Source organism: Tursiops truncatus, chromosome 3, assembly GCF_011762595.2.
Source record: "Tursiops truncatus isolate mTurTru1 chromosome 3, mTurTru1.mat.Y, whole genome shotgun sequence".
Classification (NCBI taxonomy): domain Eukaryota; kingdom Metazoa; phylum Chordata; class Mammalia; order Artiodactyla; family Delphinidae; genus Tursiops; species Tursiops truncatus.
This window is the reverse complement of record NC_047036.1, coordinates 63,947,592-63,971,819: the sequence shown is the minus strand read 5'-3', so window position 1 is coordinate 63,971,819 and position 24,228 is coordinate 63,947,592. Positions and strand designations below refer to the sequence as shown.

The window sequence follows — 24,228 nt, the reverse complement described above, 5'->3', positions numbered from 1 at the left end:
TTAATCAGAGGTGTGGCAAATTCGACTTTTAATAGGATCACACTGGCTGCTGTGGTAGGAAAGGACAGAGGTGAGGGGTGGAGTACAAGGGGAGAAAGGGAGACCAGTTGGAAGTTCCACAATAAGTCAGGAAAAAAAATTAGAGATTAGTCCAGCATCTAGCATGGGGCCTGCCACAAAATAGTCATTCAAATGAAGTCACTGTCAAATGAAAAAAAAGTCATCTAATGTGATTTATTTTGCATGGTTTATTCTTCTTCACAAAATACTTTTCATTTCTCAAAATTTTCAAGTCATTCAAAGTATTTCATTTGGTCTCCATAGCTTACTGCTCTTACTGGGATATCCTCCCACCTTAAAATCATAAAGCTTTCTCTTTTTTTTAGCTTTTTATTTTATACTGGAGTATAGTTGATTAACAATGTTCTGATAATTTCAGGTGTACAGCAAAGTGATTCAGTTATACATATACATGTACCTATTTTTTTTTTCAAATTCTTTTCCCATTTAGGTTGTTACATAATATTGAGCAGAGTTCCCTGTGTTATACAGTAGGTCCTTGTTGGTTATGCATTTTAAATATAGCAGTGTGTACATGTCAGTCCCAAACTCCCTAACTATCACTTCCCTCCACCCTTCCCCCCCTGGGGAATTAAGTTCTCTAAGTCTGTGAGTCTGTTGCTGTTTTGTAAATAAGTTCATTAGAATCATTTCTTTTTAGATTCCCCATATAAGCCATATACGATATTTCGCTGTCTGACTTCACTCGGTATGACAATCTCTAGGTCCAACCATGTTGCTGCAAATGGCATTATTTCATTCTTTTTTTTTTAATTTAAAAAAATTTTTAAATTAAAGAATTTTTTTTTATTTTTGGCTGTGTTGGGTCTTCACTGCTGCACGTAAGCTTTCTCTAGTTGCGGTTGAGCAGGGGCTGCTCTTCGTTGCGGTGCGCGGGCTTCTCATTGTGGTGGCTTCTCTTGTGGAGCACAGGCTCTAGCCACACGGGCTTCAGTACTTGCAGCACACGGGCTCAGTAGTTGTGGCTGGCGGGCTCTAGAGCGCAGGCTCAGTAGTTGTGGCACATGGGCTGGTTCCCCCGCAGCGTGTGGGATCTTCCCGGACCAGCGCTTGAACCTGTGTCCCCTGCATTGGCAGGTGGATTCTTAACCACTGCGCCACCAGGGAAGCCCTATTTCATTCTTTTTAATGGCTGAGTGATATTCCATTGTATATATGTACCGAATCTTCTTTATCCATTCCTCTGTCGATGGACATTTAGGTTGCTTCCATGTCTTGGCTATTGTAAACAGTGCTGCAATGAACATTGGGGTGCATGTATCCTTTCGGACCGTGTTTTTCTTCGGATATATGCCCAGGAATGGGATTGAAGGATCATACGGTAGTTCTATTTTTAGTTTTTTAAGGAACCTCCATACTGTTCTCTGTAGTGGCTGTGACAGTTTACATTCCCACCAACAGAGTAGGAGGGTTCCCTTCTCTCCATACCCTCTCCAGCATTTGCTGTTTGTGGATTTTTAGATGATAGCCATTTTAACTGGTGTGAGGTGATATCTCATTGTAGTTTTGATTTGCATTTCTCTAATGTCTAGTGATGTTGAACATCTTTTCACATGCCTCTTGGCCATCTGTATGTTTTCTTTGGAGGAATGTCTATTTAGGTCTTCTGCCCATTATTTGATTGGGTTGTTAAAGCTTTCTTTATGTATCCCACTAGTAAATAAAAGTCTACTCCAGACTGTGTCCAATCAACTGAAAACGCATGCATGGCTTCCCTTCAGTGTAAGAATTTTCAATGCACTGCTATTTCTATTCTACTATATTTCCAATATATGTATTGTCTGATTAAGTTTTCCAGTTACTAGACAATGCTCAAGTTTAAGAGTTTTTTTAATCAAAACTACAATGAGATATCATCTCACACCAGTCAGAATGGCCATCATCAAAAAATCTAGAAACAATAAATGCTGGAGAGGGTGTGGAGAAAAGGGAACACTCCTGCACTGCTGGTGGGAATGTGAATTGGTTCAGCCACTATGGAGAACAGTATGGAGGTTCCTTAAAAAACTGCAAATAGAACTACCATATGACCCAGCAATCCCACTACTGGGCATATACCCTGAGAAAACCATAATTCAAAAAGAGTCATGTACCAAAATGTTCACTGCAGCTCTATTTACAATAGCCCGGAGATGGAAACAACCTAAGTGCCCATCATCGGATGAATGGATAAAGAAGATGTGGCACATATATACAATGGAACATTACTCAGCCATAAAAAGAAACGAAATTGAGCTATTTGTAATGAGATGGATAGACCTAGAGTCTGTCATACAGAGTGAAGTAAGTCAGAAAGAGAAAGACAAATACCGTATGCTAACACATATATATGGAATTTAAGAAAAAAAATGTCATGAAGAACCTAGGGGTAAGACAGGAATAAAGACACAGACCTACTGGAGAACGGACTTGAGGATATGGGGAGGGGGAAGGGTGAGCTGTGACAGGGCGAGAGAGAGTCATGGACATATATACACTAACAAACGTAGTAAGGTAGATAGCTAGTGGGAAGTAGCCGCATGGCACAGGGATATCGGCTAGGTGCTTTGTGACCGCTTCGAGGGTGGGAGGGAGGGAGACGCAAGAGGGAAGAGATATGGGAACATATGTATATGTATAACTGATTCACTTTGTTATAAAGCAGAAACTAACACACCATTGTAAAGCAATTATACTCCAATAAAGATGTTAAAAAAAAAAAGACATAAGGTAAACATTTATCAAGTTTAAGAGTGTTTGCCTAATCTATTCATTACTTCTGTTTCGTTTTATTTATTTATTTATTTATTTATTTTTGTTATTCAGTTTAACTTCCCTCAAGAAAAAATGGTTTCTCACTGCAAAGGGGAATAATAAAATTAAGCCATATAAATCAACATGATGGAAGTCAAACTAATCTGTTGAGCATCAACAGATGGCACATATACGGGAGTAAAATATTCTTGTATAATATTTATAACCAAAACCAAACCACCACTACTACACACAGGAGGAAGGAAATATTCCAGTAGAATCCTGAAAAGTCCAGAGAAGAGGCACAGTATAAAATCATAGCCCTTAATTATTTGTATAGAAGGGAAAAAACTGTTATCAGCTTAGCAAGGAATTGTTACTTGGGCCAGAAGTTTATCCTAGTTATTTTGATTGAAGACATATTTGCTAATGAGAGACACATGTCTAATATGCTAGATAATTAAAATTAGCATATATATCCAGAATATCAGAGAGAGAGAACTATAGTTAAAACCCAAGCTGGAAAGTCATACAACGGGTAACTGAAGAAACACTCCCACCAGCTCCAGGATTATGCTCAATGTTATTGAGAATACTTTGGAATCGGCATTCCTCATAGCAGGGGCATCGTGGTGTCTTTGGGAATTGGGGAAATCCAGTCCAGGATGACAGAAGTGCAGTTCCTATGTAAGCAATGTTTGAGCGTGAACAGCAGGGCCCTTATCTAAGCAAGAACAGGCCTCCAGGCATCATTCACGGCCGCTTTAACATCGCTACCCTCCATTTTTCTGGCTCCCAAATTCTCTTACATCAATAGGTCCACTCCACTGTAATCAATATTTTTCATGTTTCACATCAGTGTTAGAGGTTCTAACACTAATTCACTCCCACAAATCTCTTCTCTTTCTACAAAGTTATATAAGGAAAGAAAAGCTTTGGAAAGTCATTGTTGACCCAGGTGACACAGCTTCGGTGGGGTAGGGACAGAAACCCACTGGCAAGGGCGGAAAAGAGGAGGAGCTGCATACAGAGGAAGAACAACAAAACCATTTCTCCAAGAAGCCTGGCTCTGCTTTCGAGAGAGGTCAGCAGCTAGAAGAGGATTCAGGGCCAAGGGAGGGGTTTTTTGGTTTGTTTTAAGGTGGGAGAGATTTAAGGAAAATCATAGAACACAAGAAAAATGTCAAAGTGAGCGGGACAGGGGGAGAGAGGAGGCTCAGGTAAATAGACTGGAACTATACGAGAGAAATGGAATAATTAACGGAGCAAGAAAATCAGACGGAAGAGGCTAAAGGAGGAGCTCTCCATTGAACCAGAGATGTTCCCCTGGGGCGGACCCCTGCAGTGGGTGAGCCCAGGTGCACATGGGGACAGAATGCCTGCTTTGTGAGTGGAGACACGAGGTCGCACTGCAGTGTAAGCTGATGGTTAAGGAAGGAGACAAGATGAGCATCTGAAGCAAAAATACCGTAAGGAACAGGAAAGATAACTGACAGGTAGAAGTATTAACAAAGGGCTGCAAATAAGACAATCCAAGCCCAACTTTTCTCTAGAAAACAAGTCCTACCACCCAACCAAGTAAATCTTTCACAGTCCACAAACACTACCCCTTTTCTTGTGTGTTGTACTGTTCAAACTCTAAGGGAAAAAATGCCAAAGTCTCTTTCCTAGGGCAAATCTGGACAGAAGTTCATAGTAAAGAAATCCAATATCTCAAAAAAACAAAGTCCACATTTTCAGCTTTTTTAATAGTGATAGTTTTACTGTTACCAGAAGAATACAAAATATGGCCTTGGGATTGCTTTGGGCTATAACATCTCCACCCATTTCTGATTTTCTAGTCCTGTGGTTTTGCTATGAAACATAAAGCGTTTCAGCTTTTCTATGTAATCACTCTTCTGATTTGTGAGGGATTTTTGCATGCACATTCTACAAAGCGCTGATTTTATGGGGATGATAGGATACACACAGTGTATCCCTCAGTGTTGGACAGATTTTGTATTATATACTTTGCTCTAAATTAAGCCTCTATCCAAGTAAAAAGAATGAGGTTACGAGCATTAGGTGTTTGGGACAATTACCATGGTGTGTGTGTGTGTGTGTGTGTGTGTGTGTGTGTGTGTGTGTGTGTGTGTGTGTGTGTGTGTGTGTGTGTGTGTGTGTGTGTGTGTGTGTCGGAGGGAGGGGTGAAGAGATTGAGAGAGAAAGAAGGGGCAATATGGACAACAGGTCACCTGAGGCACGTGTAATCAAAAGGACTATAGATAAAAACAGACCCAAGAGGCTGGATTAGAGCTTTCTGTAGTGGACAAGAGGACAAGCCTTAATTGAAAATCTTAACTGGAGGATTAAGTCTCTCTGCTCATCAAGTTCAGAACTGACAGGGTGAAGGAAAGGGCTACGTCAAGCCCTAGCCAAACTAAATGCAACATGAGCTTTATGGAATGGAGGCATATGCCCGATTCCTTTCTCTCTTGCAAATATACTCCCCATGAAGGAAACCCTAAGAGCCACCTGCCACAGGCACACACCAAAGGGAGGAGAGAGCATTGAGGGAGGGCTCTGAGTTTCAGTTGGAAAGCAGGCAAAACATCTCAAACACTGAGAGCATGAGGCATAGCTCTGCAGGTGAGCAAAGCCACATACACCCCACGGTGTGCAACACCAGGCACCCCATTCCCCATGACTCCAATGTTTCACAAGCCCTCCCCTGACCTCAGTCTTGGTAGAAACCCCGAGCCAGCTCTCCCCTCAGGACACACCTGACTTTTCTAGCAGCCCCTGATACTCATTCTCCCATACCTGACATACCAAGGGGCAAGAAGACCCATCAGTATTGCACAGTTCCCCATTGCCCCTTCCAGGCAGTCATACCCTCCAATTCCCTGCAGAAGCCCTTCCTGGCCAGGGCTCGTCGCCCTGCCTCACAGACCTGCTCTCATTCATCACATGTCCTCCCAGGGAGTGACACCATCCAAGCTAGGGACCTGAGAGACATGTTAGACACCACCCTGGTCTAATAGGGCCCACATCCAGGTGGTCACAAGGTCCTTTGAAGTCTACCCCCTACAACTCTGGAATACTTTCCACCTACCTCTCTTCCCAACTGTCACAGACCAGGTCCTTCAGGTCTTATGCTTAGTCCAGAATGGGAAGATCCTTGGTACCTCTTGTACATCTGGATCCTCTTCCAGGCCATGTCTACCTTCTAACTTCCAAGGCTTCGTTTGATCAGGGCTCCAGAAGACAAAACGTGGGTATAAGAGCTGTGGACATTGTCTTGTCAGCCAATGAGCCCTAAAGACCCACAATCAACTGGGTCAGTGTTTTTGACTGTCCTAATGTCTACAACTAAATCAACCATGATGGACAGATATGGCAAGAGAACAAAGAAATATCAGGCTACTGGAAATGTCCAAAGTTCCATACCCAACCAGCAAACCACTTATAGAACAAGCACGGACTTCATTACTATTAAAATACTCTGGCCTCACCTCATCCCGACAAAAGCAACACTGAGCCTTGCGAGCAGCTTCCCATGAACCGGTCGGTGCCAGTAATACACGATGAAATGATACTTTAAATGTGCCAGTTTCTAGAAATATAATATCAACCAACTTTGAGCAAAACTGGAGAAAAAGCTTCCTAGACCAGGTCAAATCTTCAAAATAAGAATGTTAATTTCCAAAAAGATGTTTTCCTGGGCCAGATCTAAGGAAGAAAACATGCAATTTGACATGCCAGGAAATGACTTAAAGGTCCTCTGAAGGCAAAGAGGGGCAAGTTAATTCGGCTCTGAGGTACAAAAGCCAGCCTCAAGAATGTGATTTTCATGGCACCAAAGAGAGAACATCCAGTCCAGTACTGAGAAACACCTCAGGAAAAGAGCAGTGACCGAGAGGATTCTGAGCAGTCCCTGTTTCTACGTAGGATCTGCAGCTCAGAAAAGAACTAGCCTCAGGCTAAAACAGTCATCAGTTCATCAAAAGTTCAGACTTAAAAAGAGGGATCAATAAACCCGTAATTATTGAGCATTTTCTACTCAAAAGGCAGTAATACCAAAGTAATGCCATCAGACTGTCCTCTAAAGGTAAAATGTTCAGTCAACCAACCAGTTGTTTAATTAGCACAATGCCAAGCAAAAACGGTTGACAAATCCTTTCTCTGAATGAGCTTCATTAACTTTCTGGCTCTGCTAATATATGAACAAAATCAGGATGAATTTCACAGACCAACAAGTTTATACCGAAAACTTGACTCAATGAAACATAAATGAAAAAGTTATTATCTTCTGTGATTTAGAAAACAAAAATTTAAGAAGCATCTCAATGTAATAAGTCAAATATAAGAACTCAGGTATAAGGCAGTCAAATTAAAAGGAAGTCATCAAATAACCCAGTCCTGGACCTCAAGATAAAGGAAGAGCAATTCTAATGTACCAAAAGTCAGGACCTCAAGAAAAAAGATCAATTATTAACCAAATCTTCAAATCTAAAAGAGAAGAGAATTTTTACCATTCAATTACCTAAACCACTAAAGTGGTTTCTAAAACATTTGTTTCCTGACAAGATCATGTGAGCCCTGGATTGATCAGTCAACACCAAATTGCTACTGACCTACTTCCACATATATGACAAAGTTTTCTTGGTATACCAAAAAAAACCCTTACTTGAAATTTTACCATTTTAAAGTAATTCATACTCTATTTGGTTCACCACAATATTTGCTTGGCAACTACAAAGGCATTTAGGCTACTAATGGTACTTGGCTCTTCTGGAAAGAAAAAAAAATGGGCAAATACACGTGTTTTAAATTATTTACTTCATTTTAACTCCCAGGTAAAAAGGAACAGAAGTGGTCACAACGATTGTGTCTGGAAATGACCCAAGGGCTCTACGTGGCCAACTTGATACTTCTTTCACCTTTGAAGACCTGACTTTTCTTTCTACAGTGAGTCAGTCTGCATTAGTCCTAAGTCTGAGCAAAACTCTCAGACAGAGACACTGAGAGTGAAGACAGCTGAACGGTGTGCCTGGATCATGATGGTGACAAGCTGCACCGGGGCCCACCTTGGAGAGCAGCATTTGGTCGCCGACCCTGTGCATCTCAGAGAAATATTTTGCAGGGGAGGAAAGAAAAGGAACTGAAATCTTTTGCGAATAACACCTACTCTCAACCCTGACCTGACATTAATCCATTTTCGTCTTTGAATTAGAGGAAGAGAAAAAGAAACAGAAGAGGGAAAGATGGAAGAGAAGAAGAGATAATAATGAAGAACGTTACAATACAGAACACTGGTTAAAGGTTCTGGAGTCAGAGACCTCAGTTTGATCCCAGTCCTGCCATTTAACAACTTTGTGTTAGACTTGGCCACTCTGCTTAAGCATCATGAATCTTCGTTTTCTCATCTGTAAAACGGAATTAATAATACCCTACTGGGTAGTTGTGAGGAATAAAAAAAGAAAGATAAGTATGTAAAGCATTTAGCATCTGCTTGCCACAGAGCAAGGTGGTCAATATACAGTAGCTGAAGAAAGAAGAGGGGAGAGGATAGGAGGGGAGAGGAAAAAAGTCTCCAGGGCTCAAAGAACAGCCTAAACTCGGGACACCTTACGTGCTTTATAATCGATCTGAAAACATTTCCTAATGACTACATAATTAGCACTGTGCTTCACTCAGCAATGAATGTGTCCTCACCCTCCTCCTCTCATGGTACATACAGTCCAGCCCAGGAAACAGAAATCACACACATGAAATATGTAAAAATTAACCTACGTTGTACTAAGTTGTTAAATATTCCACATGTAGTAAAGCAAGCGCTGAGGCCACTTGGAGCGGGGGGCCAGTGAGCACTGGCTTGCGGGGGGCAAGTGTCCGGGAGTGGGTGTCAGAGACAGACGTGAATAGACCTATAGGAGAAGGTGGGGGAGGCATGTCTGGCAAAGAAAAAGCCTAAGTTTTGCCACTGAAACACTGAGGATGCGAGAAGAGTCATGGAGTGAGGAGAGCCTGGGTTAGGGCAGGGACAGGCAAAAAGCAGCAAGTTTGGGAGCCATTCAAAGCAAAAATGGACAGGACTTCGGAACTGAATATGAAAAATAAAAAGGAGGGGTCTGCCTGCATCTCTTTTGGATTCTTCATTCTCGTTTGAGGCCAAGAGTGCTTATTTCCACCTTCCTGGTATTTTTTAGGAGGAAGACAAAGCACACTCTTCTCTTTGCCTAGATGGCGGTTGGCGTCCCCTTTCTCGATAACCAGGCTGCACAGGGCAAGGTTTACAAATGCAGGCTCAGCTGAGTCCGTATCCCAGCTCCGCCACTCACTAGCTGTGTGGTCTCAGGCAAGCAAGCTAAGCTCCCAGGCCTCAGTTTCCTTATCTGTGAAAGAGAGGGTAATTCTGATACATCTCTCACAGACTGTTGAGAGTATAAGTGAATCAAAACATTTAACATTTTCATCCTCATTTGTCAGAGGATAAAGCTGAGGCACAGGGCTTCCCTGGTGGCGCAGTGGTTGAGAGTCCGCCTGCCGATGCAGGGGACACGGGTTCATGCCCCGGTCCGGGAAGATCCCACATGCCGCGGAGCGGCTGGGCCCGTGGGCCATGGCCGCTGAGCCTGCCCGTCCGGAGCCTGTTGCTCCGCAACGAGAGAGGCCGCAACAGTGAGAGGCCCGCGTACCGCCAAAAAAAACAACATTTAACAAATTCCTTAATTCAGGAAAACTTAGAACAGTGCCTGGCACAGAGGCACAAATCCTATGTTCAGTAATTATCATTATTATTGTTTTATCTTTTACCTTAATCTTTAGCCAGAATATATCCACAGGAAGTGCAAAGAATCATCTCACACATGACTAAGGAGGAGGAACCAAGGGGAAACCCATCTTGGAATTGCAAGTTCATCCAAAACTACCGCTGATGGTGAAACCCCCAGGCAAGACTCAGACAATCCAGTGTCACATAGAGGATTTGCGCCCATACCTGGCTTGGTGAATGGCCTCCATCCACTCTTTACCGTCCTGCTCCTCCTCACAGCGCAGCTCTAGTGGTTTCTGACCTTCGTGGCCAAAAAGAACAGTAAAGTAATACTGGAAAGAAAAACAAACAAAGTTATGTTTTATTTTTCAGGCATAACAGCATAACAACATGATATTTCCCTACAAAGGCTATATGTTTACAAAATGCATCAGCATTACGTAAATCATATTTCAAAGTGTAATGACACTCCCAGCCCACTTGGCAATGACTTTCTACCTAGAAGATACCATAGGATGCATCTTAACACCCCTCAGTAAGATTCAACTCACAATATCTCAGATACAGAAAAGGTATTTGATAAAATTCTACACAAACACACGATTAGAATTCTTTGCAAACTCCAAAGTGAAATTTCTGAACCTGATAAAGGATATCAAGCAGAAACTTACTACAAACATTTTAGCTAATGGTGAACTATTACAAGTAACCCTTCTAAAATCAAAAATAAGAAAAAATGGCGATTATCACCACTTGTATTTACCAATTCTGTCTGGAGGGCAGCATAGAAAAATAAAGGAAAAAAGAAATGGAAAACAAGGGGGAAAAATCATTTTGCACAGATGATGTGTCTACATTAAAAATTCACTGAAAAACTATTAAATAAGAACATCCCTCAAAATTGTTGAATATAAAATCAATACACGAAAATTTATTGCACTTTGATACAATATCAACAAATAGGAAACAATTTTGAAAACACAGCATTTGCAATAGCAAAGAAATATAAATGACGAACCTAAGAAAATAAGTTTACCACCTCTAAAGAGTAAATTAATCTATAATTTCAATGTATTCTAATAAAATTACCAATAGGTTTTCTTTGGGTGGAATTTGACAAAAGTGAATCTAGAATCTGAGCTAGGGACAGGAGAAGCTGTCGCTTTAAACCAGTCTATTTGAGGCTAGACATATTAATACCAAACTGAGACTGTCTGGGAAGGAAATATGACTGGAGAACTTTTGATTTTATGAGAATTATCAGCAAATACACTGGGCCTGCTCAAGACTTCATCCTGGGGCACAAAAAGGACCAGCCCCACATAGCTGCTCTGAGACAGAAAACCAAAGACAAAACCTGAGTTTTTTCTGTTGTCCCACCTTCCCATCCTACCCCCAAATTTCTCTTTATTCAGTGTGACTGTTACATACTCATTTTCTTCAAATGAATTAAAAACCTTCAGGAAAAAAGCTTTTAGTCTATAAAAAACATTGAATCACTATGATATACACCAAAACTAACATAATATTGTAAATCAACTATAACTTCAATTAAAAAACCTTCAGGACAATAATCTTAGAGATAAATTCTTAAAGATCCTAGAATTTTTGGCACATTTTTACAAAAAAACTGGCTAAGAGACCTCGTGTTACTTGTGCATAAACCATCAGCCAACGGAGGACGTCTGTGAGATAATCCACTGCAACTCCCCAAGGACAGTCCTTAGCCCCGTAAATGACAAGCTGTCTTTAATTCTTAAACCTCTCGAACAGCCAGAGGACTAAATGCTATGAACTAGGGGGAAATAATCTGATGAAAAGGCCACTAAGAATGGGAAGAATTGACTGTAGCACTGTATTCAATAAAGCTCCATTTAAATTTGAGAGGAAAGGAGTCGAAACTCAACAAAATAACAGATCAGTGGCTTAAAGGGCAATCCTATAAGTGATGGCATTTCAGCAACAGCTGGTTACCAGCCAAAGGCCAGATGCCCCGTCCAGGAAGAGGAAACATTTAATGAACCTGATATTGAAAGGCTGCAACCAGCACCTCAACAGCAGCTGCTGCTCGGGAACCCAATTAAAAGCCACCTTTAAAAGACAGCAAGGTAATTATATTAGCAGAGTACATCCAAAGGTTAGACTACGTCTCAGGCGTGACAATGATGGAAAAAGTTTTGAGAAGTACAGGTTACGTTTCCAGGAGTTCAAATTCAGCTCAACCACAAATACTCAAACACTGCCTCTACATGTACCTGCAAATTATTCAACTTAAGCCATTCATCAAAAAGTTTTCTTTGTGTATTCTGGCCTCATTCTGATATGAACTCAGTATACCATGGATCTATGTGTCAGACCTGGGGCTTTAGGGGTCCCCTTGGCGATCAAAAGCATCAGCAGACACCCTTGATGGTACTCTGTGACCTCTGACCTGCCCCACTGCAGGAAACTAGAAGGGGAAGTTCCAAAGTACTGGGTCATCGTGAAGTGCAAGGAAGAATTAAAACAGTGATGACCTTGTTTATGTCTTTAAATTCAACATCTACAATGGCAGTGAGCTTCCCTTCTTTTTCTCCTTGGATAGGTTCACCTATTCCCAAATACATTTTTCCAGGCAGATGCTCTCCCAGTGCCCGCCCCCATATTTGTGCCATTAGCCAGCATTTCAATCAAGTCTAAACCTGAACTCACTCATTACCTTCCCTCCCTCCCTCCCACCTCCTAATGCTCCTCCTTGTACCTGCTGCCCTCGCAGCTATTCCTTCTCCACTTGTGTTTTCTCTGTCAAGTACGTCTTTGTCCAACAGTTGTCCCAGCTAGGAACCCCAAAGCCACCCTCAACTTCTCCCTCTTATCAGCCCCACATTGGGTGTCACCAATGCTCCCTCCTGAGACTCTCTTCTGGCTTTTATTATCCCTCACCTAGATTACTGTAACAGCTTTATCACAGATGAAAATGACAGATATGACAACTTTGAAATACTTTCCAACTGAGACTGCTTTATCTTATAGCTGGTCTCTCTCCTTCGTTACATCTCAGCTGCTATTACAGCCCAAAGTGGGAGGTTAATGGCCTCTCTGAAAGTAGGACTGGATGACCTAGGGGAGGTCCCAGTGAGTTGTGAACACAAGAAGAAATGTGGAAGAGAAGTAGTGGTGGATGTGGGTAAGAAGGTGGAAGGCAGCAGAGACACATATGGTACAGCTTCTCCCCACTTGAGCCTAAAATCTCAGAGAAGGTTGAGGACCTAGAAGGGTTGATGACAAAGCCAAAAGCCGAGGAACTTCCATACCACTTTCCTTTTGGAGCAACAGAGGATGTCATCTCACGTGATGTTCTCTTGCCCCACTCCCACCCTCATGACAACGTGGGGTGGTGACCCCATGGGTAATGACCGTATCATGTAAATCAGTAAAACTGTGTCACAGCGGTTAGGTAAAGACAGGGCCTAAGTTTTGAGTTTAGCTATCCAGAGCCCCCCGAGTATTCAAGTGGTGTGATGTCCCTGAGGGTACCATGGAGGGCTGTAGAGGGAAGGGGGCTATCAGACCTCACGGTGGGGGCGGTGGGCTATGCAGCCCCAGTAAGAGCCAAGGTGTGGCCGTGTAAGCAAAACGGACACCTGGACCCTGACTGACCTGAGAGAGCATGGACCGCAAGTTACAGCAGCCATACACTTTAGCAACAGATGACCAAGGCAGAGCCAGAACAACACCAGACCCCAGTCAGCACCAGCAAGGACCGCCCCCCAACCTCTGATAAACACACACATACAACCTCAAGGGCATGGGACTCCCCACTTACTGAGACACCATCTTCGTGAGGCACAGAAGAGAGAATGCATTACTTCTTACATGATTGGAGCAGACTGAATTTACTACTCTCAGCTAAATGCAGGTTCTCTTTTCTCCACTTACTAAGTGGGGAAGGGGTCTTAAGGAGAAAGTCTGGTCAACTTTAAGGAAAAAAATGTTTTTGAACATCTAAGTGCAGTGAGGGTAACTCTACAACCCTGTCCGCAGTCTTATCCAGCTCCCTCCAGCCCAAATATGGTGGCCAGAGTTCTCTTCCTAAAAGATAAATCTGAGCTTTCGTATCCGCTTACAAACCCTCGCTGGTATTCTCAAACACCCACACCAACTGGCCCCATTCTCCATTTTTAACCTCATTTCCGCCTCTTTCCTACAAAGTACACCACACTGCAGCCAATCAACCCATCACTCCCCCAAGAAGACAGACAAGCTGTTTCCTCAGCCTCATGCTACTGACAGAGTATGGTCTCCAGAGTCACCAAACCTGGGTGCGAATCCTGAGCCCTCCAAGTGGTAACTCTGAGACCTTGGGCAGGTCATGCAACCTTTCTGAGACTGAGTTTCCCCTGGTCAATGAGAGGATAGAGAGGAAAGAGACCTTACAGGATTGATTAGCTGACATGCAGTGCCTGCACCCAGAAGGCACTTAACAAATTTTAATTCCCTTCCGTCTCAGTGCATCTCTGTCTTGACTTTCTTCATCTCCAGTCCCTTCTCCACCTACACACTCTTATTGAACTTTCGTGACTCATGTCACGAACCATCAATTCTGCTAAGAATCTTTCCCAGGCACCTTCTGGCAAAAAGGAGTCCCTCTCTCCTCTGGCAATAACCCCATGCACATTGTTCTCACATCACCTTAGAGTTGTCCATGCATGTGTCTCTCTTCCTTGCAGGACTTGTCCCTTTGTACCCTTGATCTTAGCACTGTGCTGGGCACACACAAATCCCTCAATAATGTTTGGTGAATAAATGATCATCAGTAAAGAAACATGAGGTATAGTTAACCTAATAAATTTGCTTCAAACAGCCACACATGACAATTTCATGACTATATAATCACATCCAGGTAGACATCCAGAGCAAAGATTCAGAAAGGCCCCGAAAGCTACCAAATACATACTTTTATAAGACAGAAAACAGAACATTATGATGTTCTTTACAACCCCCTAAACAAGCAATAAGAACAGATACTGTAGGTTGGCAGATTCACCAAAGGGTCTTACCTCTTGCCTACAATAACCATAAAATGCCAGAAAGACAGCATAATGAACAGATCTATGAAATATAAATGTTCAGGGTCTTATTGGTATCTATTGAAGCTTTATATGAATTTTCATTTTTCAATTGTCTGGTTTTTATTATAATGGGTTTGCTGCTGTTTATGCTATGTGTTTTTGCAGAAAGAACAAATGTAACCCAATATGAGAACACAAGCTCACTTAAAACTCTGGTCCTCAGGCTTCTGCAAGTTAACAAGTTTATAGCTAAAACAGTGGCGGTTGCTGGAGGATGGTATTATAGGACCACTTCCACATTCTACATTTCTGTATTGTTTGAATCATTTACCATAAAGACATAAAGCTATGTAGCCAACAAAAACATGCTCATTCCATTTTCAAATTGAGTCATTTATAATCAACACATATAACTATATAATCAGCGATAAAGATAGTATCCATTTTCAAAACTATGTCTAGGTCTTTATAATACTACTTATATACCCAGAAAAAGTAAATGATGTTGGTCAAATCAATGATGTTCAAAAGAAGATTAAAAACCACTGTGGGTTTTCTTAAAGTATTTGGCAGAAAAAATAATCTCTTTTAAAAAGAACTGCTGTGCCATATGTATTATTATTTTGATGGTACTTCAGGGTTTTAAATTATTACATATGTTGTTGACATTTTTCAGTTTCAGATTAAGAGAACTAAAACCAATGGTCTCTGCAGCCTTTGAGGCAGAAAATCCTCCGCGAATCCTCTTCCCACACTTGGCTCCTGTCTGGGAGGGATGGGAGGCCCTACAGAACTTGCTATGGTCTCCTCTCCAGAGGCCACATTTCTGACCCTGCGAGTCAGACACTGGCTGGGATTAAAAAAAAAAGATGGATGCCTTCCAAATGTTCCCAGCTTGGTGACCTACACACATGGGGCTAATGATCATGAGAACAGAGCAGCCTGGAGTGGCAGTGCCTCTGGGACCACAGCATGGCTCTAAAGCCAGGAGGAGCTCTCAAACCCCACCGGGCCTTGGGGTCTGGCCTTCCTAGTCCCCAGGAATGTGAATAACGCTACTGAGTGGCCCTCTGCAGCCCGGAGCACATTCCTCCTGCAGCAGCCCCATGCGTTGCTATGACCATCCACGTCAGTCAGAAGGGAGACTCCAAGTGTCCGTGGATGTGGAGATGGATGAAAACCATGGACAGCACTTCTCCAGTCTAGGTGCATCTCCCAAGCAATAACAAACTCTGTGCTCATGTTAATCTTGCTATGATTGATTACCTCCTGCTCTTTCTCCCTTCTCCCCTTCTTCTTTCTGTAACTGCTTGTAGAGTGGAAGTGAAATGCATTTTAAACATTTGATACATTTGACGAAACTGAGCTTTATGGGCCCTTATACTAATTTTCACTCCTAGGGGTTTAACTTCACCCAAACTGATAACTATCTTTACCATTCACAGGAACTTCAATTAATGTTCCTAGTATGTGACTGGCCCTCTGTAAGAGAAAAGTATCCCACCCCTGAGCCCTAGAGGCAAAGACAGATCGCTCTAAATCTGATTTGCTGCCACTGACCTGGCAGTGTGTGAGAGAGAGATAAGAGAAGACAGACTGAAAATAACATTCAGGTGGGCATAAAAAAAGGGGAAATACGTCATGTTTTTTGATACCATCCCCTCCCCTCCTCCTCCTGGCATTCCTACTCTTTTGTATTTCCTGCCATTGAAATGTTACTTGCAAGGGACTTCTCTGCCCACTGCACCTGGTCACCACTGTGCCAGCTGATGAGGCACACACTGAAGAAGAAAAGCCTAAAGCATTATATCCTGGACCCAGCACCATTGGTCTCTGGAAGAGAAATCATTTCACTCTCCTGCCTCAGGGACTGTTTTTATATAGTGGGATCATTTCTTGACCACAACTCTATCTCATGGGTACTTTTAGCTCCAAAGATGACTCTGTGTAACTTAAAGGAGACCGTATTTTCCAACTACTTCACAGACTCCGTCTTTTCATATCATGGTTACACACTGAAGCTCATTCATTTTTTTTTAATTCATTGGTTTATCTGTTTATTTATTTGGTCCTCATTGCTGTGTGCAGGCTTTCTCTAGTTGTGGTGGTGCGCGGGCTTCTCATTGCGGTGGCCTCTACCGTTGTGGAGCACAGACTCTAGGCATGCAGGCTTCAGTAGTTGTGGCTCGCGGGCTCTAGAGCACAGGCTCAGTAGTTGTGGTGTGTGGACTTAGTCGCTCCGTGGCATGTGGGATCTTCCCGGGCCAGGGAGGCAGATTCTCAACCACTGGCAGGCAGATTTCCAACCACTGCGTTACCAAGTAAGTCCCTGAAGCTCATTCTTTATTGTTAAAACATATGTCAAATCTCCCAACTACTTCCTCCTACTACTTCAAATCTCCTCCTACTTCCTTCCTTTGTTCCTTCTTAAGAACAAAGACTTAAGGTGCTGAAGGCTTTCCCCCTCCCCACTGGTTCACTTTCTTTTCAACTCTGAGATTCAGAGGTCTTGCCATGGGCATGTTCACTTCAGTACAAGCCAACTTCACAGATTCATGTCGCACCTGAGCAAGCAGTGTGGTTCCACAGAAGGTGCCCGAGGCTAGTAGGAGGGACATCAGGATTCTGAGTGTGAACTCTGGCAAATTCCTCTCGTGCTGTTTGTTCTTGGGCGAAGTGAAGACAAGGCCACCTCTCCTACTAACCCCAAGGTGAAGATAAAATGCAATAACACACATCAAAGTGTCTTGAAAAGCATGAAGTGTGTCTTGTCATTCCTGTGGTGGTAGAACTGTCAGATCTCACCGGGAGAGCAGTCACCTCGAGTCTGCCTCGGACACCGCACTTATTCCAGCTCTGCAAAACTGGGTAATTCAAGTGTTCCTCCTGCCTTCTCCCCACTGCTTTCCTCAGATAATAGTGCATGGGGGAAAAAAACGATGTATTAAAATTATAAACCAGCACACTGGGTACCTGGTAATTAAGAAGAGATCATACTGTTTTTATTATGGTGGTTGTTGGTTGTTTTGTTCTTGTGGATTTTTTGTGTGTGTGTGGTTGTTTGACAGTCATGATGAAAAGATTTCTAATTTTCCCAAAGCCTTAGTGAAGAGCTGCATTTTGAATTTTCAATGACATGCAAGAATTTGCTAAATGATTTGTCCCAACAGAAGCCAACACACAGACTGTAAACTTGAAACTATGAATAGAGCAGAGTATTAACATGCATAAAATCCACACTATACTACAATATCAGCATTTAAGAACTGCCTCAGAATGTATTCTTCTATTAAACATATTTAAATGGACAGGAATTGAACTTAGAATCCAGCTTAAGGAGTAAGAGTTTGACTGCCTCCTACTGTGGTTTTCTACCACAACAGGAAAAATACATTGTGTCTGGCTTCCAAATTTCAGAGAGAAGTGAGGCAAATTAAACTGTGCCAAGGGGTCAGAAAGCCTGTCATTTTAAGAATGGCTAAAAGAACTTGATATATTTGGATGCACTTCAAATCTTTGAAAGATCATCATATAAAAATTGCAACAGAGAAACTTTCAGCAACCAAGGGATCTGAGCTCCCATAAATCACCAGTTATACTGAAATTTATGAAAAAGGAAGCATGATACATGGTGGCTTAAGTCATCATCCCTGACTCACAGGAAAAGGCAATGATTCCTCTTCATGTTTTGTTACATTCTCACTTAAGTGCATTTCTCTTATATTACCACTCCAGACAGGGACAGATGTTATTGACGAGAACATTTGATCTTTGTGACTGGCTTCACCCCATCCCCAGTCCCCCTGTTTACTTACTATCTTTAAAGAGAGACATCTAACTCATGTCTGCCTAGAGCCACCGACTGAGCACACTTGTGGATTCAGTCACCAATGTCACAGCCTTCTCCTACAGCGAGGCAGCTAAACTTTAGCACCATTCCAGTGTCCATTCTATCCTGGCCTCTCCTGAACTAGTGTGGAACTTCTAACTTCACATGAAACCTCCAAAACCTTTTTACTTCATGCCATCTTCATCACTTTCTCATTTCAACCATTGGTTTTACTTATTTCCCATTTGCCAACCATATTCTCATTTGTGTAAAAGTACGTACAGTGAAAATGTATGCTGTTAACACCTAGGTTAGTTAGTCCCACTTAGCAGAGAAGAGAATACTTCAACAAAGAGACTTGAGTAAGTGCTGGAGTTCCCCTGCTGCTGCAAGGAAATTTTTTGAGGTGCTCTGCCAAAGAGGGATAATGGTTATGCCGAAAAGTGGGCAGGGGAAATACGTCTGATGAGACCAACTTCAGATTTATCCTGTGTAGCTCCAGAAGGCGCAAACAGGAATAAAAGGTTAAAGTGAGAGATTTGGAAGACCTTTCTAAAAACGGGATGGGATACTGCTGCCAGCTGACCATAGCTCAATGGTGTTTAGAAAGGGATTCCTGCCCTTGGAAAACAGAACCAGATGGCCTCTAATATCCCACAGTATCAAAATCCTCTAGTAGCTGTAACATACTCTAGAATTTTACCATTAAGGTATGCAATAGATGAGGCACATAAACAACGGTTAGACCACCGTTCTGATTTTGCTGTTCAATATCTCAGTTTTTATTGCATGGCAATTTACCAAAGTGGGAGTAAAAGGAAATACAGGTCTAAATAAAGAAATAATTAGTGCCTTTGAAGAGGTAAAGTCTTTTATGACATTGTGCCTGGTTTATATTGATAATCATCAGTTACACTTATCAAGTCAACTAAGAACCACTGTTGCACTGATGGTTTTTAGTCAGAAGCATTGGGTTCGTAACAATACAAAACTGACAGAAAGAGTCCTTTGAAATCTTATTTCATTTTTTACATTTTAAGTGCTAACTACTCAGCAATAATTATTAGCACTTTAATTCATTGAGCAAACCTCAAAGATGGAAGCCCTAATAATAATGATAATCAAATAACAATGATCAAATGCATAGCTCATGAATCAAAAACTGGATAATATAAAAAGATTAATTTAATTAATTAATTTAATTAGTTTATTTATTTAATAAATAAAGAAGTTTTCTAAATCAATAAGAAAAAGCCAAATATCCTAATAGAAATGTGGGAAAAGAAACAGAATATTCATTTGCCCACAAACAAAACAAAAATTGACACAAATAGGTGAAAATATGAAAAAGAAATGCATATTAGTACATTAAGACTATCTTTTCAAATTGCAATTTTTTAAATAATAAAATCCAGAGTTAGGAAGTGTAATGTGCTGATTGAAATAAAAATGGTTACAAACTTTGTGGAGATGGTTGGCAATTTATATCACAGACTTTAAGCTATTCTCTGATACTAATGAAATCATTAAAAATACATTCAAAGACTTATGTCTAAGAATGTTTATAGCATCACTAACAATAATAAGTGTCCAAAAACAGGGGACAAATTAAATTATGGGATATTTAAACTGGAACACTGAGCAATTAGATTAATAATCACACTCTGTAAGAATATTTTCAGGCTAGCCTCTGAACTATGCATAACAGGAAAAATTCCAAGGAACCCTGTGAAAAGTAACAGCTACAAGACTGAAAAGACTGATCAAAGATTTCAGCTACTACCCGCCACAGGAAGACAGAGTCTAGAAATTGAGTCTGCCAAGTAAGCTGTGTGCTAGAATAAAAATGAACATTCTTCAAAGGAAAACAACATAATCCAGAGTCTTTAAAATGTATTATCCAATATGTCCAATATATGCTAAAAGATCAGTAGGGAAAAAACAACAGGAAAACTAGGGCCATAATCCTGAGAAAATATGACACAGATGTTGAAATTAGCAGACAGAACTCCAAAGCAGTTATGTAAAATGTAGACAAAGACAAAGGAAAAGAGAGTTATAATGAGAACACAGATGGGGAATCTCAGCAAAGAAATGGAATTCTAAAAAAGGAGCAAATGGAAATTTTAGAAATGAAAAGCATAACAACTGAAATGAAAAAATTAAATGGATAAACATAATTGCAGATTAGAGACTGCTGTTTCCAATGAAAGGGTAAACGTAGTAAACCTGCCACAAAGAAGACAGTTGATCTCCTTAAAAATGGTACCATATGAAGGCTCAGTGTTGATCTCTATTGCTGTCAGTTTGGACATTTAGCACAACAAGAGCTAGATCAGTCTTAGTAAGAATAAACTTATTATGCTGGGCCCATGAGTAGCCTCCCTCTCTGCCACAATGGTCATTTTGTTCATATGCTCATTGTATCAGCACTGGGGTGACCAGTGACACACATTATCTGAAATAAAGTGGCCTGGTCAGTTTGTCAATTTGGTCGTTTAGTGCCAAGTAAACTGCCTGCTAGAATAAGAAATGAACACTCTTCAGAGGAAAATAGAATAGAATAGAATCCAGAGTCTTTAAATCTCTCTAGTGGATGCTGCAGAGATTGTCGCACTTGGGGCTCACTCCTATTTGTCCATCCACATGCTTCTACTCAGGTCTTGCTATCCCCAAACTTCTAATCCTTTTCCTTCTAGGTCTTTGATGCCAGCCAGACCATTCACCACTTCCCATAAGTTTGTATATGTTTGAGTCTCAGACGACTTCTCTTCCCACACAAAGTGGATGATCAGGGGCACAGTCTGATAGTCTACCCATTGGGAGAACTTCTCATCACAGTCTTTTAAGGCCATTTGGAGCTGACCCATCCGCAACCCAAGCTTGGGCTTTTCCCTTTTGCTTCATTGAGTTGTACAGGATCCCCTATACAGCCACAGGCATTAGCTGAGAAAGGGGTGCTGGTATAACAGTGGTGGATGCCGTGGAGGTAAAAAGTAAAAATTGTGTGTCAGAGTTGTCCCACCACAGGCTGAAATGGTTGGACCTTTATACCACTGCCTCACTCAGTCACTGAATGTGGGCTGCTTCAGGAAGAGTGTCATCTTGGACAAGGCAGCTCTCTGCAGCTGTAGTAGACTCTGAAGGAGCTGACAGCTAGAGATTGTCTGCTGACCAACTCCCTGCAGCTGGGTAGCAACTCTTTCTTTGAAGGGGGATCTGGCTGATGCACCTCCATGCCTAGCAAAATCTCAAATGTCCTTCAACAGGTGAATAATAATGTGGTACATTAGTACAATGGAAAACTATTCAGCAAGAAATAAATAACTACTGATACTCAAATAAACGTGTATGAATCTCCCCATAAACTATTAATAATTATACAGGAAAAAGCAACTTTGGTGAAGAACTCTGGCAGACACCACCATAACCAAATGAATAAGCTAAAGAAAAATTATGAATTTATACCTATGGAAAGGGAGAGAGAGAGAGAGAAAGTAAATGGGGCAAAGTATTCATACCTACTGAATCTGGGTAAAGGACATACAGGAGTTCTTTGTACTACTCTTGCAATTTTACTGAAGTTTGAGATAATGACAAAATTTGAAGTTGTTTAAAAGTTAGGTTGCTAGAAGGCAAATTCACAGTCATATCTCCACATATCTAAGGATCTGCTGTAAAAGTTCGGTTACACTATAACATTTCCATTGACAGGGGAAAAGGTCAGTAAGTCAAAAAAGCAGGATTTAGAGCGATAGATGGAATGCAACTAACCATTTACTCTAAAAGAAAAATAAATATATGTAACATCTATTTATTTATAATATGTATGTTTGTAAACGGATAAAGAAATATATTGAAAACACGTACTAAATGAAGAAAATGTAAAAGCAAATCTCATCATCCAGTAATTCTACTTCCTAGAGAAACACTCAAAGAGCACATACAAAGATGTTCATTGCAATACTGTTTTAAGAGCCAGAAAAAGACCACAATCTAAATATCCATCAATAAAAGGATAGCTAAATACACTATAGTAAACCATGAATAAGTAGTTTAAAAAAATGAGTTCTACATGTACCAACATTTATAGGAAAGGCAATAAAAGCAAGCTAGAGAATACAGAATTAACATTTATGAAAAAGTGTTAATGAAAAAAATGGAAGAAACAAATGAAAGTGTTAACAGTAGTTACCCCTTAGTAATTATTATCTTCTTATTTATACACTTTATGCATTTTTCAAATTAGCCATAATGAGCATATACACTTCAAAGACATAAATATAAATAGTCCTATGAATGGTAAAGATTTGAAAAATACTCAGGGTCAATTAGACATTTTACTGCTTTAAAACAAAACAAATAATGCTACAGCATCGCAACGTAAAAAAGAGGGCTATATGGTATGCATTTACTTATAAGCAGAAAAATGTACGATGAATTGCTGGAAACATTTATGTAAATAAAAGGACTTGGAGCACATCTGGTGGACATGCCTGGCTATTAAATACCAAAGGAGCGGGATTAGGAAGGGAGCTCAAAATGTTTTCTGAATGTGAACTATTAATGATGGTTTTGCTGGGCCTCTTCCCCCCAAAAAGACTTTTAATATTAAAAATACATTGTCACCTCATCTGTTGATAGCTGAAAGCTTATGGCTGTCAGACATTTAAAAGAAAACGACAATCTCAAATCTCCACAATCAGAATGGCTAAGAATACCAAACTTCAGTCCTGGAAAAGAAAATTCACACATGCACATGTTCATTAGCTACGGCTTTATATTGTTGCTGCTTCTCCAAAAACTCCTCAGAAAGCTAAACCTCTCCCAAATTCCCCAAAGCAGGGTGTCTTTAATTTAGTTTATGCCACACTCTAATTTCTCTTTGAGGGAGACATAGCAAGTAATTCAGCCTATGCCTTATGCATTTGATTCTTTTTTTCATTGTGAAAATACAAGCCAAATGCCACGGCTTTTGTCTACCACCTATGTAAATTATTTACCCCTTTTGAAAAAGTTTATTTTTTGCACATGAAAATAATCACATTAATCATATAGATACAGAAAATATAGAGAAGCAAAACTAGAGGGGGAAATTTATCCATAATCCCAACATCACCCAAAGACAATCATTGTTAAACTTTGATGTATTTCAATACATTCTATTTTCTTTTTTTTTTTTTTTTTTTTTTGTGGTACGCGGGCCTCTCACTGTTGTGGCCTCTCCCGTTGCGGAGCACAGGCTCCGGACGCGCAGGCTCAGCGGCCATGGCTCACGGGCCCAGCCGCTCCACGGCACGTGGGATCTTCCTGGACCGGGGCACGAACCCGTGTCCCCTGCCTCGGCAGGCGGACTCTCAACCACTGCGCCACCAGGGAAGCCCAATACATTCTATTTTCTAAAAGCCAGTTTAATATAGTTGAGCTCATGCTGCATATGCAATGTTACTCCAGTTTTTTTCAAGTTACATGATAACCTAAATATGTTTCCATGTTACTTAAAATGTGGTAAACATTTATAAAAGCCTGTATAGCATTGCACAGAGAGGATATATTACAGTTTACTTAAATTTATTTGCTTATTTTTGAAACATTTAGAAGGTTTTCAATTATTCCTCATAACATTTTGGTACATAAAATTTTTAATTTGAATATTGAGTTAGTCCGTTGATTGAGATTCTCAAGAGTGGACAAAAGATATGAATAGTTTGGGTTTTTTTTTTTTAACTTGTTTTTAGATTTTCTTTAGGGATCTTTACTCCATGTTTGCCAAGGTT

At 40.9% G+C, this 24,228-nt stretch overlaps 1 protein-coding gene across 8 annotated transcripts in view; it reads right to left on the bottom strand.

The window, feature by feature from the left end:
* RASGRF2 (Ras protein specific guanine nucleotide releasing factor 2) overlaps positions 1–24,228 on the bottom strand; it is a 233,180-nt gene that overhangs the window by 160,847 nt on the left and 48,105 nt on the right. For all 8 annotated transcript variants that reach the window (XR_012330744.1, XR_012330743.1, XM_073802262.1 and 5 more), the window contains one exon: positions 9,797–9,903. Coding sequence is in view for 5 of the 8 variants with exons in the window: in XM_073802262.1 (XP_073658363.1) it covers positions 9,797–9,903 (107 nt within the window). In the remaining 3 variants the exon portion in view is untranslated. Of the gene's footprint in view, positions 1–9,796; positions 9,904–24,228 lie in introns of those variants that run through there.